The sequence below is a fragment of the Neolamprologus brichardi genome, chromosome 5 (genome assembly GCF_056152115.1).
Source record: "Neolamprologus brichardi isolate AB-2024 chromosome 5, ASM5615211v1, whole genome shotgun sequence".
Classification (NCBI taxonomy): Eukaryota; Metazoa; Chordata; class Actinopteri; order Cichliformes; family Cichlidae; genus Neolamprologus; species Neolamprologus brichardi.
In genome coordinates, this window is record NC_142108.1 from 34,223,517 (window position 1) to 34,238,167 (window position 14,651).

General features: G+C 41.6%; 1 protein-coding gene across 1 annotated transcript in view; it reads right to left on the reverse strand.

The window, feature by feature from the left end:
- The window catches only part of si:dkey-49n23.1 (semaphorin-3D), a 136,888-nt gene that overhangs the window by 26,659 nt on the left and 95,578 nt on the right, over positions 1–14,651 (reverse strand). Inside the window, exons 3-5 of the mRNA XM_087841128.1 lie at positions 1,755–1,909; positions 1,466–1,528; positions 1,130–1,249 (exon numbers count right to left, since the gene is read on the reverse strand). Of these exons, the coding sequence (XP_087697254.1) occupies positions 1,130–1,249; positions 1,466–1,528; positions 1,755–1,909 (338 nt within the window). The remainder of the gene's footprint in view (positions 1–1,129; positions 1,250–1,465; positions 1,529–1,754; positions 1,910–14,651) is intronic.

Genomic DNA, 14,651 nt, shown 5'->3' on the forward strand with positions numbered 1-14,651 from the left:
GTGAACTGTGGGTTTATGGGGGAAGGGAAAACCCACATTTATCCCAAATGGGTGTGCAGCACTTTTACCCTTTGGGACACCTACATGACTTTTCTATGGGCATGGCCACTGTGGACTGCCCGGTGAAAACCTCCATAGGAGCCCAGTGGTGTAACACACAGAGGGCCCAAAAGTGCAACATTTCTGTGGCCCCACATGGTTTTCTCTGTGAAAACCCACTGTGGATTATTTAGTGTTGCCTTCAGGATTTCTCTCGTCTCTTCTTTGTTGTTTTTGTCACTTTGTAGTTCTTCTGTTTCCATTTGTTATGTTTTATAACTAATTTGTCCCTCATTTCCTCACACTGCCATCACATTGTGTCAGGTAACGTTGGCTGAAGATAGCGGACCACAAGTATACGAGGGTCCACTTGGGGGGGACTGGAGTACATGAGGCACATGTCTGCCAATTTTCTGTGACTATGCAGACTGTCAACAAGTCACTACAGTACAATGCACTAACTATTTCTTCAGTTTAATAGGAACCACTTGTTCCAGCCTCAGAGGGCTGTAGCATGAGCCAAAACACTGAGGTTCATGTTTTGGTTTTCTCTTCCTTCTTTCTGTCACTTTAGTTCAGACACCACAAAAACACTGGTTATGGTTACCTCGTGGTTTGGGGTAAAATAAGCTCATTTACAACATGCAAGCTAAAAAAATGATCCACACAGTTTAAAAGTGTCCTTAGTGACGAGGTAGGAGTGAGACCCTGACTGGCTGTTGCTCCGCCAGGTGTATCATAGCAGTGACACCAGTATGTTTCCAGTCAGCACATTAACAACATGGCAGTGCTAGCTTTGTTTTGCAAGCAGAGAACTGGATCCTCTGGCTTTCCTGGATCTGGCAGAGCCGAACATCTAACTGTGGAACTGAAAACATCTGGATTTGACTTCACAGTTTCTATGTTTGGAAATAATCAGCGGGTTAAATAAAAACTTTGTACTTTGTTAAGCGACAGAGGAGATTTACTCTTTCACATATAAAACCCACCGACAGAAATATCAGATTTTTAAAGTCTTGCCCTCTGCTCCACTTTAGATTTGTGACTTCATATCTATTTGAACTAAATGAATGACTGAATGAACTGGTACCTCTGTGTTGTGTCCGAGGTGCAGGTAAGTGCACTGTGGATGGAAAGCGCCGGTACCACAAGCATAAACGTGGGTCTTATTGAAAGGCTGCAGCAGCCGCACAAAGTTGGCACATTCAGTCTGCAAAAAGACAAAAACATGATCACGTCTAATGTAATTCTTCACTTGTTGTGTTACTCGTTGTAACACTGATAAAAAAACCTCCAGAGTAACTGATATTTATTGTACAGATTAGAGTTTGTTTGTGTAATAAAACTAAATGCACACAAACTGTGCACATACTAAAATATGCTTATTGTTTAGTATTTAGGTTTGCAGTGTGGTTCAGTGTGTTACCTCCAGGCTTTTGCCAGCCAGCCTGCAGTGCTCCACATGCTCTCTGGCAGCCGGCCAGTAGATCTGAAAGAAACGAGCATCAATCAGCAACGCCGGCAACAAAACAGCTCGAACGACTACGAATGTTACCAACTGACTTTCTGCCAGATCACATAATCACTTGGGCTCCAGAGCTGTGGCTGCTTTCTGTGCCAGAGGAAGCGATTAAAGTGAAATCTCTCCAGATCAGCATGTGCAGGCTGTTGGTGAACATGTAAGATACAGCAACAATGAATCTTTGTGTCTTTACCTTCTGCGAGGGCTGATCCAAGCTGTCAGACTTCAGCAGGTAGATGTGGTCTTTCCCTCCGACCAGCAGCCAGCCTTTATCCTCGTCTAACAGCAGGGCCTGGTACCCGCCGCTGACCCCCTCCTCCCAGAAGACAGCTGAACCGTTCCTCACATCTGACGCAGACGGAGGAGAGAGGCTGTTCAATCAAACGCACCTTTACCCAGCATCAGCTCTCACCAGCCACAAGTGTTTTTTAATTTCACTGCCTTTAATTATAACGCACCATAATTCACACATCCTTCAACTGGAATGACAACAACAACACAGACGTCTGCGAAATGAGCTTCAAACGTCTCCTATTAAAGTTTTGCAAGGCAAAAATAATGCAGATCCTGCAAGATATCATCAAGAAAGCTGAGTTAACATAAACCGTGTGAGTGAGCAATAACACATTAACTGAAAACATTTGATGTGTCTTTAACTTCATCATCATCATTTATTTATTTATATAGCACTTTAAAAACACACCTGGTAGACCAAAGTGCTGTACAACACTAATATGCACATAGTAATAAAACCAGACATAGCAATAAAATTTAAAAAAAAAAAATATATCAGTTACCCACAGAGTTAAAAGCCAGGGAATAAAAATAGGTTTTTAATAAAGACTTAAAAACTGGCCCTGATGTAGCCTGTCTAATATGGAGAGGAAGGTTATTCCAAAGCATCGGCGCTGCAACAGAGAACGCTCGGTCTCCTCTAAGTTTCAGCCGTGACTTTGGCACCGAGAGCAGCAACTGCTCAGCTGACCGAAGGGAACAAGTGGGGACGTGGGGCTTCAACAAGTCAGACAAATAAACAGGTGTCAGACCATTTAGAGATTTAAAAACCAATAAAAGGACTTTAAAACTGATCCTGAATTCAATTGGAAGCCAGTGTAAAGAGGCCAAAATCGGAGTGATGTGATCCAATTTTCTTCTGCCAGTTAAAAATCGTGCCGCAGCATTTTGCACTAATTGCAAGCGTGACAAAGTGCCCTGCCCAACCCCTACTAAAAGAGAACTACAATGATCTAAACGAGAGGTAATAAAGGCGTGAATAACACTTTCCAAGTCACGCTTGGAAAGAAAGGGCTTAACCTTTAATAAACGTCTGAGGTGATAAAATGCTGATTTTACCACCCCGTTTACATGGTCATCAAAGGTAAGTGCAGAATCTACTTTAACTCTGAGATTTGTGATCGAACTCTTTAGTTGGGAAGTCAAAGCTGCAAGATCAACATCCGGAGTATGAGAAGAACGATTTGGGCCAAATAAAATTGCTTCTGTCTTCCGATCATTAAAATTTAAAACGTTTTTTGCCGTCCATGCTTTGACATCAGTAAGGCAGTCAAGCAGAGGTCCAGTTGGGAGACTATCAGAATGACTAAAAGGTAAGTAGAGCTGGCAGTCATCTGCGTATAGATGGAATGGCACTTTATGCTTTCGGAAAATCGCCAAAAGGTACAATGAAAACAATAACGGCCCAAGAATAGATCCCTGTGGCACACCCCAAACCAGAGGGGCCACAGAGGATGAAGCCGACTCCAACTTAACACAAAAGGTCCTATTTAAGAGATAGGACTTTAACCACAAAAGTGCCGAACCAGAAATTCCCACACAGTGCTGTAAGCAGGAGATCAGCAAATCGTGATCCACAGTGTCAAATGCAGCGGTCATGTCCAACAAGACCAGCACTGCATTAACTTCATCAGTAATCCAGTGAAAACAGTGAAAACCTTTCACTTTGAAGTTCATCGTCTCATCCAGAGCTGCGTGAACTGTTTGGAGATTTCCATAATACTCAGAAAAACTGCATTTTAACTCCATTAAACTGTGAATGGATTTATTTTATTAGTGTTATATAGTTTGTATTGCTACTTGAATAAAATATGTTTTATTGAATACATCTCTCCTAATCGTTCGCCATCACTGACACACATGGCAGCATCAGGTCATCAGTCAGGCTGCGGGCTGCAGGCTGCAGGCTGCAGGCTGCCGCTGCGCTCGTCTCCGGGGAGTCGCTGCTAAAGCAGGCAGAAAACGACCTGAGCAAGCAGGTCAAATCAACCCTGAAAGCCTCTCGGCTCTGTTTGCTCTGTAAAGTGTGTCAGCCTGAAACTTCCACAGCTGCGAGTGAAACTGGATGGAAGAGGACTCAGGTTCACACCAGCATGCAACACGTCTACAGAGAAATGAAAAATAATTCAATAATCCTAATGCAGTCTGAAACTTAATAGTGCACGTTTTGTAATGAAAAGTGTTTTCCCAACATTTCATGATTTAAATCACATTTAAGCTCCTCAGTGGAGGTTAATTCAGCCGTTCGCCCGCCTAATAACTGACTTCATGATGATACATTTGTGCTGTTTCCTGTCATTTGACAGCAAAAACAAAACAAACAACTCTCTGTGCTGCTGGGGCAAAACATCCACTAACATCATCCCTGTGAACAAAAGATAATCAGAGGATAAAACAATGAAAACAACTTTTAGTTCCAACTATAGTCCACTGTTGTTAAACTACAGGCTCATAGTAGGACTCTGCAGTTATAATAATAAATACAAGCTTATATGCTTCGTCCTTACCACCATTACCGCTCAAGAACAGAGATGGGCAGTAACACGTTACTGTAATCCGATTACTTTTTTCAAGTAACGAGTAAAGTAAGGGATTACTATTGCAAAAACGGTAATTAGATTACCGTTACTTTCCCGTAGGAACGCTGCGTTACTGCGTTACTAAAACCGTGATTTTTTTTGCGAGAATGTCTCATGACAGTGACGTAAGCGAGTGCGACGTTCGTGACAACAGCTGTGTGCAGATCAACAATGGATCATATATCGAGTGCAGAGAGAGTATGAGCGTGCAGCGTTTAAAGCGTGGAAGTACTGACCTTACTTTGAGTTTGATTCCATAAAAAGTGACAAAAACATTAGTGTCCGTTGTGCGTGGGAAGAAAACTTCTTTTTACAGCGAAAAAAACCCTAAACTTCCAAACAAGCACCGAGTAGCTACGACGTAATGGGAAACTCACAGAGAAACTGCCGTATCCTTCCACTGACCGCGGCACACCTGCACCAGGATAAACCTCCGCCTACCCCACTCCTGCTTTACAGGTGAAAATAGAGCAACAGGACCGCTAGTCTTTGACTTTATTTATTTTCTGCTGTGTTTTACTTGCATCTATTTGAAAGACTGAGTGTAAACACAAAAATATTTTATTTTATGTGCTGGAATGTGCAGAAAATAGGTTTAAATGTTAAACTAATTTCTTCCAGTCAGAGAATGTTGCAGATAATTAAATTTTTGCTTGATGCATAAAGTTAAAAGATTAAAACTAATAAAACAAGTTTTAAAAAGAGACTTTTCCATTTGATTACATTTTGTATGATGGATTATGCAGAAAAAGTAGAATTGGGCTGAAAGATCTATCACTTTATCATCTATTCAGGTTGTAAATCGTGTTTTTAAAAAGTAACTAAGTAATTAATTACTTTTGAAAATAAGTAATCAGTACAGTAACGGGATTACTTTTTTGGGGAAGTAATCAGTAATTAGTTACTGATTACTTTTTTCAAGTAACTTGACCAACACTGCTCAAGAAAAACACATAATACACACATTTAAATGCATTAAAAATGATTCAGTTACAAGTAAAAAACACTAAGTATAAATCATAAAAACAATAATGTGTTAGACAATTTTAATAGAAATGCAAAAAGTGCAACATCAAGAATAACATGTTGAACACGTCTTTAAAGTTCAGGTTTAAACGTGGACAGAAAGTCCTTCAGGCTCCATAACTGATCCTCTATTCATTCAAACACCTGCGTTACATTTGAATCAGGGTCACGGTGAGTGAATCTGTGACCTCACGCTGCAAATATTAACTGGAGTAAAAGCAGCTAATTAACCTTGAAATTCTCCTCGTTTTCCCGCCGCACCGACCTGCCTGCGCTGCAAACAATCGCTTGAACAAACGAAGGAAACTAACCGTGAAACTCAACAAGACCGTCACAGCACTCAGGCCCGGCCTGCGAGTCAAGCGGACCCCACACTGCGGATGTGCAGCACAGTCCGGCGTGTGCGCAGACACGCTGATTGCGCGTCCCGATGGCTCAAAAGAGTCGCGGCTTTGAATGCAGCACGGCACATTTGTTACACTTGAGCCGCACCAGAGGACATTTAAAAAGAAATAAATCACCGCTCTGACAATCACGCCGCTTTCATCGGGTTAACGGGACGCACAAGAGTTTCTGCTCGCTAATCAAGCGTGGAAAACAGAGAGGAGAAAGGGCTGAAGAATGGAGGGAGGCTCGACTCTAGAGCCGTGTAGTCAAGTTTATTTGCACAGCCTTTAATCACGCTTAGTCTTCAGGAGTTTCACTGAGCCCCCCATTGAAAAAATAATAAAAGGAGTGATGAATGAAAGTGATTCCTCAGTCCTACAAGTACAAAACGGCAGAAAAGGCGCAGACTTTGCTTTAGGTCTTCCTCTGTGATTAATTGTTCCTGAAACTGATGCAGAAACTGAGACGAAAAGTGCTCAAAAACAACCTGAAACTATAAACACAGATTTTATCCATCTGAGCAGGATCCTGATATTTTTACATCCAAAGTGGAAACTGGACTTTTATACAAGTAGAGACTGAACACACACACACAGCAAAGTTGTGTGTGCAATCAGACGTAACAGCCACATCTGTTCAGGCTCCTAAATGAGATCTTCACAGCTCGTTTCTCATTCAGATAATCCACTCTCCCACAGCTCTGAGACTCCTCAGGGCGTCACACATGTAACTGAAGTGGGCAGATTTATAGAGGTTAAAGGAACAGAACATGAAACGTGTCATAGAAACAGACAAAAATGTGTCATCAACTCATTTAAAGCTTGAGGGGCCGAAAGCGGGTCACCACCAAACTAACCCAGACTGTTAGCCGTGCGCTAAATACGCTCATATTCTGAGCAAACAGGCCTCTGTAGATTTTTTCCTCTCTTAAAATTTGGGGAATTTTCAGATTAGTATAAAGCTGTTTTTTATAATTAAATTATTTCCTAAACTTTTTGCTAGCGATTAGGGCTGCCACGATTAGTCGACTAGTCACATTTACGTCGACATTAAAATCGTCGACGACTGATTAAATAGTCGACGCGTCGTTTGAAGCTTTGTAAGATCACAAAAGACGCAGGAATAAGTAGTAGGATTTAAGAGTGTAATAATGGACTGAAACAGAAGATGGCAGCACTGCATGTACAAGGATGCCAGCTGCCGTTAAACCCCGAAGAAGAAGAAGCTGTGTCCCAGAATTCATAGCGCAGCCCAGCTCAGTTTCCAACAATGGCGGCAGCTAGTTAGTTTTAATATTACTCTTATTATTCTTTCTGGGTCACAAAATAAAGTTTAACATATTTTCAGGCGAGAATGTAGCTGTGTAAACCTCAAATATCTGCTCAGTTTATCAAGACACCACATATTTTCAAAAGCGCTCCGACGTTTTCGGAGACGTCTGTTACCCACTAGCTCGATAGCTAGCCGGGGGCTAGGCTAACTAGAGCCGTGAGAACACCGGACTCCCGGAAAATCGTTTTCAAACCCACCGCCGTCTTTCGCTACTCAGGTTAAACATGATATATAAGTCACTTAGATAACTTAAAAATGTTATTGTTTGGCTTTTTTCAGTATTTTATTTGTTCCTGAGTAAATCAGTTTGGCTGAGATTAAAGTTATAGTTTTCACACAGCTGAATAAACATCAAGCAGACAGCTGATTATCAGAAGTGTGAGATGCTCGAGAATTTACTCCGGTGTCCTGTTATATTTTAGATAGCAAGGAGTTTATTAAACTTCACTGAAACAATCTGCAAATTTCATTAAAATTTAATAAACTATCATCTTGTCTTTATTTTTAGTTAGCACATACCTTAAACACTTAAAGCTGTAAACTAATGATAGTTATATAAGAGCAGATGCTGCTGGTGCAATAAGCTGTACGTTTTATGTCCAATGGATGATGATCTGATTAGTCGACTAATCGCAAAAATAATCGGTGACTAGTCGACTATCAAAATAATCGTCTGTGGCAGCTCTACTAGCGATAACCACCGTGAATGATTTTCCAGTAAGAGTGAAGCACCACAGATATCAGCAGGGTATAGGGCTGAGCCGCTGAGCTGGAAAAAGGCAAGTCGATTCTTATTTTACAGAGATGCGGCATTTGGCTCCCAGTCTGAGAGATCCCATCGATCAAGTGAAGTGGGGATGGGAAGTAGACCACACGATGAAAGAAAAGTTACTCCCCGAGGGGGACACGATGGAAAATATGACATGAAATACCAAAGAAGAGAGGAAACCAAAAGCTTTATGTCACACAGGACTGCTGCACGTCCAGGTTCTTTCCCTTTAACTTTTCCTTTTGTTTTCCTGATAACTTGAACAGACCTGCACCGTTTTAAAGTCAGCAGTCACCTGGAAAACCCCCCAAAACAAAACAAGGAAGCGTCCGCACTAAAATCACTTCCAATGGTTGGAAGAAAAGCAAGAATGGGTTCATTCAGTCTGTCTGTCTGTCTTCATTAGTGGCTATAAGTGCATTGGACCGGTCAAAGTTACACTGAGTCTGGATGTAATTCAGTTAAATGCCTAAATGTTGCTTTTCCTTTCAATCACAGTCCGGAGGTAATGCTGAGTGCTTCTGATTGGCCAGAGGTGATGTGGATTAGTCATGACTGCTGGATGGCGAGAGGTCACAGCCTCGACACGTCTTGATTCAAGTACAGCTTTGAGTTTTATAAAGTAAAGCTTTGTATTCCACTTGTGAGTCCATGTGTGTGTTTGTGGGTGAGTTTGGATGGATTATTACAAAATGGACTCGAGTATAAAATAACAATAAAGAGAATAAAAATAAGGAAATGCTGAGAACTGACAAACAAAATGATCACAGCGATTATGAAGCTAGAAAACACAACAACAAAGAAAAAGGGACCAGAAAAAGATACAAAATAACCACAAAGACACCAAACTACTAAAACCTATGAAAGCTACAGAGAGAGATGAGAACACAAAGCGACACATAGCATCCAGAAATGTTTCACAACAGGCGCTGAACATAAAACGACTGCACAACGATGGCAGGCGGCCTTTTTTTGTTTTCCATCGTGTTGTAGTCGTCCTCACCTCTTTAAGGTCACTTTGTGTCTCTTTATGGTTGTGTTGTGCTCCTCTGTGCCTTTTCACTGAACTCTGTGACTTTACAAACACTTACTTCACACAGAGGCTCTTTGCAGGGGTCCTCTGACCTCTCGGCCCCCCCGGGCCTGTGCTTAAAGGGCCGGTTCGGTAATCCATTCATGTGTGAGTGTGTACTGGCGTGTGTGTGTCAGCGAGGTCAGGATTAGTGAGTCCAGGTCAGAGTGTCAATTTGTCCTTTCTGCACTGGCCACACGTGAGTCTTTACACCAAATTGTGTCCATTGATTCTATTTGTAGATCAGATGTGTACAGACTTGTGCAACTGTGTAACCATTTAAGATGCTTCAAAGCACTTTCGTCCTCATCGCTAATATAAAAGCACCAGGTGTATCCAAACCTAGAATCAGATAATTATATAGTTTAACTTTATCATCCAATCAACAGCAGAGAATGTTTGAATAATGGCAAACATTTGCTGATTGCTGAACTTTGTGCTGCACATCAGTGTGTGAGCTACCTCGAGCGCACACACATGTTGCGGGGACGTAAATCTGCCTACACACTTGGTTTCAGGTTAGATTAAGGCTACGTCCACACGTACACGAGTATTTTTGAAAACGGAGATTTTCTGTTTTTGTTTTAAAAAATAATCCCGTCCACACGTAAAGGCAGAAATGAAGGAAAACGCTGCTAGGAACATGCCAAAGCAGCAGGTGGCGCTATATTCCTAACCGTGTAGAAATGTTGGCCAATCAGAAGTCTAGAAGCCTCGGTGGGAAAAAGTAAACAAAGCTGGGGCATAAAAGCAGAACCGAGTCGTATGTGTGGAGGGACAGTAACTGTGTGAGTATATGTAAGCATTTAAACACTGCAGAGAGAACAATTAACAGTAACAGTATTGTAGAAATTCATTTCACCGAAACAATAACGTGGCGAACAGTGTGACGTCAAAAAAGGCGCACACCTTTGACGCTGCGTTTTCTCCGTTTTTCTCGTCCACACGTAAATGCAAAAACGGAGTTTTCAAAAATATCCACCCTGACCGGAGTTTTTAAAAATATCCATTTTCATTGACCAAAAACGCCGTTTACGTGTGGACGAAAGGTGCAAACGCATAGAAAAATCTGCGTTTTCAAAAATACCCGGGTACATGTGGACGTAGCCTAAGACTCAAGAAGACGAATGTAAGTCGCACATCAACAAGTGAAACCATGTTTGTCGCCGCTGTTCAGTGCAATGATGATGCGTGTACGGAGGTATAAGTCGTGTTAAAATGAAAACTAACCAACAGAATGACTGAATGTAACAGAACTGACTAAAAGAACACAACGAATAAAAACCGATGATGCAGGACCGCACTTTTGTTGCATCATAGCTGTGCCGCAGTTCTTTACAGCTGTATTTTGTACCAATGCACCAAAATCCTGTTCAGACACGCACTGATTGGTGTATTACTTGAATGACAGTGAAGTTATCTCCTCCTCCTTACAGCTGTGGATCATCTGCCTCCATCAACACAAACAAAACAAATCCATCTTTGCAGCTATGCAATTCAATTCAATCTTTTTCTCTTTGCCCGATTTAACCAGCAGTAAATTTATCATCAGGACAGTGAGCTCACAGGCACGATTACTCACTGTGGGAGTGTTCAATTTGTTCCTCGCAGTAAAACATATAAAAATGTCATATTTTACTAGTTTTGGCTTTACTTTAAAAAAGTTGATTCAAGATTCAAGTGACTAAGAAAAAGTCAAGACGCCAAACAATAAACTGAGCAGTCGGCTATTACTGAAACATCATTACTGAGTTTAATGTCGGTCATGCTAGATATTATACTTTGTGTTGTATGTGAAAAGTTCAGAAGAGACCGAGTCTAAATAAAAAGTATTTTATTTTCACTGTGAGGTGCGTAAGTGTGAAAGCGCGTCAGAGTGAATACGAGCCTGTGTGACATCTGTGTGTGTGGCTTAGCGGTGTGTGCGCGTGATTGATCGTTCCCCGTGATGAACGCTGATTGCCTGCAATCAGGGAGGTGATTAAAACTGGATTTGCTTCATTAAAAGTGTGCGTGTGCGCTCAGACCTTGGCGAGCGGCGCAACGTGATTTGCACACATGCTTGCTTCAGCCAAACACGACATGTTAGCACAGGAGGGACGAGCCGGCCTCCCAGAGAGCGTTTTACATTCAGCTGCGGTGAAAAGAAAACAGGCCTGAGTTTGAAAACAAAGCTCGGGATCGTGCTTCCTCTGTTAGCCTGCTCAACTCATTTATACATTTAGCAAGTTGCTGAAATCCAAAGTGCAACATGCGTCTCCTGCAGAACAATGTCCACAAGTGAGTTAGTAGTAGTGGTTTTTAGATCTCGGTGAGGATGACAGCGGTCTGAATAAATACAGGGAAAACCCAGAGTGGCTTTTTCTGACCTTTCCCATCTGTCTTCATGTACACGAGGTGACAGCTAAGGGAAGTGAGAGCGACCCAGGGCGCTACCTGCTTAACAAAACAAAACAAAGCATCTGATCCCTGTCCTGGTGCTGCCACCTCCTCTCAGTGCCAGGAACTCAGTGACCACGAGGCACCCACGCCATGGCCCACGTGGCCCAAGATCGTCTAAGATCGTTGTTTCCATCAGCAGAGAAAGCTATAGAGGGCCCCCATAGTGACACAGACATGACGTCGATTAATCACATACAGCATGAACGGGAGGAGCTGCACGGAGGTGGGTTGTAAAGTGGCTTGCAGATGTGCATCAGCTGTAGACAGAGTGGAAATTTTCCGACTTGAAAATGAGCCATCAGCTGATGTGAGGTGGCAATGAGATCAGAGATCTGAGCTTGACTTCATCGCCTGCTTCACTTCTTTCTTCAGGAAGAATTTTAATGAAACATTTTGCTCCCTTTTTGAAAAAATAAACATTTTATCTCCATGCGACTCAAGTGAGTCACTGCATTAAAGTTACTAACTAAAGTTAATATTCTAATTTGGCTCAAATATATATTTTACCTTTCTGCATTAATGGTAATGAATCCATTATTCTAATTACAGGCACAGTGGCTCACAGGTTAGCACAGGGGTGTCGAACTCCAGGCCTCGAGGGCCGGTGTCCTGCAGGTTTTAGATCTCACCCTGGGTCAACACACCTGATTCAAATGATCAGTTCATTATCAGGCCTCTGGAGAACTTCAAGACATGTTGAGGAGGTCGTTTAGCCATTTAAATCAGCTGTGTTGGATCAAGGACATCTAAAACCTGCAGGACACACTGCAGTTCGAGACTCCTGGGTTAGCAGGTATCCACGCAGGGCTCTCGAGTGGGGTTTGAATCCTTAAGTTTCTCCATGAGCTCCGTTTTCACGCACCCCTAAAAAACACGCTCAGTTAAAACTGTAACCGAGTAATTTTAAAGATGTTATCAACTTAATCTTTGGGTTGAAGTACGAATGAATCATCTGTGAGACTTTCATTGTTCAGTTTTTGTCATATATTTTAAATGTAAGAAGAGCTGAAAGGTCCAAGTCGTTTCTTAATAAGTATTTTTTTAGTATTATGTTTCGGGCCGTACCTCCCTGCGTGATTCGTTTTTCCTCATCAAACAAACTAAAAATAGAGGTAATACAAGTTTGTTTTGGCTACAGTCTTGGCACATTAGTGCAGTAAATAACTCAGAGTTGGAAGCCCTCGATCACTCGATAAGAGAATGGCCCGAGGGAGCCGTGGGGCAGGTTGGATCAAATCACGCCATGTGCAGCTCTGCTCGCCGCCTGCAGCGCAGCAGGACGCTCTGTTAGTCTGAGCTTTCACGCTTCATTAAAAAGTCAAATGGAAAAAAAACAATCTCAGAGTTCGCCTCCATATTTGGTGATTTCACGTCTCCTCCATCAGTTTGCATCCTGAGTGTAACTCTGAGGTTAAACTGTTCAGTGCTGCATCTCGCCATCGCTCGGAAATACAAACACAGAAACATTTTTCACACTTTCATCCATGCTCGTGTGTGATCTGTTCAGACGCAAACGCCACCTAGCAGGAGAGGAGAGTCAGGTCTGTTTACAGCTACTACATCTGTTCAGTGTAGCAGACGTCAGGGGAACCACCTTTGATCCGAGTCCAACGGAGCTGCAACCAAAGAGCAACGGCTGTAAACCCCCCTCATTAGATTTATTGCTAATTTATTGGCCCATGCAAGAAAATTCTGTTTTTAATTTCAGCACTGATAGCTCAAAGCTTTTCCTCGAGTTATAATGAATCCAGGGACAATTCACAAAGGTCTCTGACAGCAATCACATGCTCAGCATGCTCAAATACTGTATCACATGCTTTTCAGTGCTCCAAATATCCCATTCATCACCATCTTTACTGAATTATCTGTCCAATGTCCCACTTCCTTTTTGAAAAACAGTTTAAAATGCAAAAATATTTGTTTTAATATCTTATAAGAAAAAAGAGGATGAACATTCCCATAATTTGGGAAGTTTGGGATCTTTCACAAAAGGGTTAAATTAAGCGGGTAAAGAACCTTAGAGTTATAAATCAGTCATCTGTGGACACAGTGACAAAACAAAACATACTTTTAGATTTAGTGCATCTTATAATTCCAAAAAATATCATCATTTTAAAATGTTGAGTTTGAATAAACGTCCATAAATCTGACTACAAATGATAAAATATGCTCCTTATCTGCAGGAAATGCTGGAGACTCCCCAAGTTTTATTTACTGTCACCATAATTCAGTCAATAATGTGTTTTTTTTATTTAAGCACTGGGCAGTGGAGGGGGGTGAGCACTTCTGGGGTCCTGTGGGGTCGTGTTTCTTTATTTTCTTGCAAATTTTGTTCATTTTCTAGACCAACTTATTCTGGAAATGCCTTTTTCACATTAAAGGCATCAGTTTGCTCTACAGCGTGGAGCCACAGGTTCCCTAATAAAGTCATTTGTGCATTAACAACCAAGATAGAAGAAATACTAAATTCATTATTTCTATAGAAAAGTAGGAGGAAGTTTAAATTGTCTTCTTTGTGAATTTGACACTTGACGTTTTCTTTTCCTGCGTGTGGGAATTTAAAAAACAAACTTGTATTACACAAAGAGCAATGACATCATCAGCACTGAAGCTGTGCCAGCCAATCAAACATGGTGCTTCTGGCAGTTTTACGGGAGTCAGAGAGCGTTCGTAACTTAAAGGGATACACGACAAAGTTCAAAATATACTCTTTGCATGAAAACACCGTGATATCCATCAACAGTAAGTGTTTGGTTAAATTTACATTTATACAGGAGACTCCTCTGACCTGCAGCCGTCTGCTCTGTGAGCGTCTCCTGGCAGGGTTTTAACCACCAACACCAATCGTTTGTTATTAAATTACCATCTTTGCATTTATATAAACTCATGAGCTGTTTCCTTCTTCAGGGTTTCTGCTTTTGTATCCAAGGCTCCAAACTGACATAAGCAACGGTTACAGTTAAAAATAGGGGTGGGGGAAAAATGGATACTGTGTAGCATGGTGATATTTTGTTTGCTAATAATGTATGGATACAGGGACAGCAGAAATCGATATTTTGTTACAAAAAGGTTTTTGTGCTCTGACTTCAGAGCATGTTGATCCTTTTTCTGAGCAAGAATCCTGACATTCCTTCACTGTCCAAATGTGTTTCACTTGTTTTTGGCAGCAATAAACATGACAGTTTACTT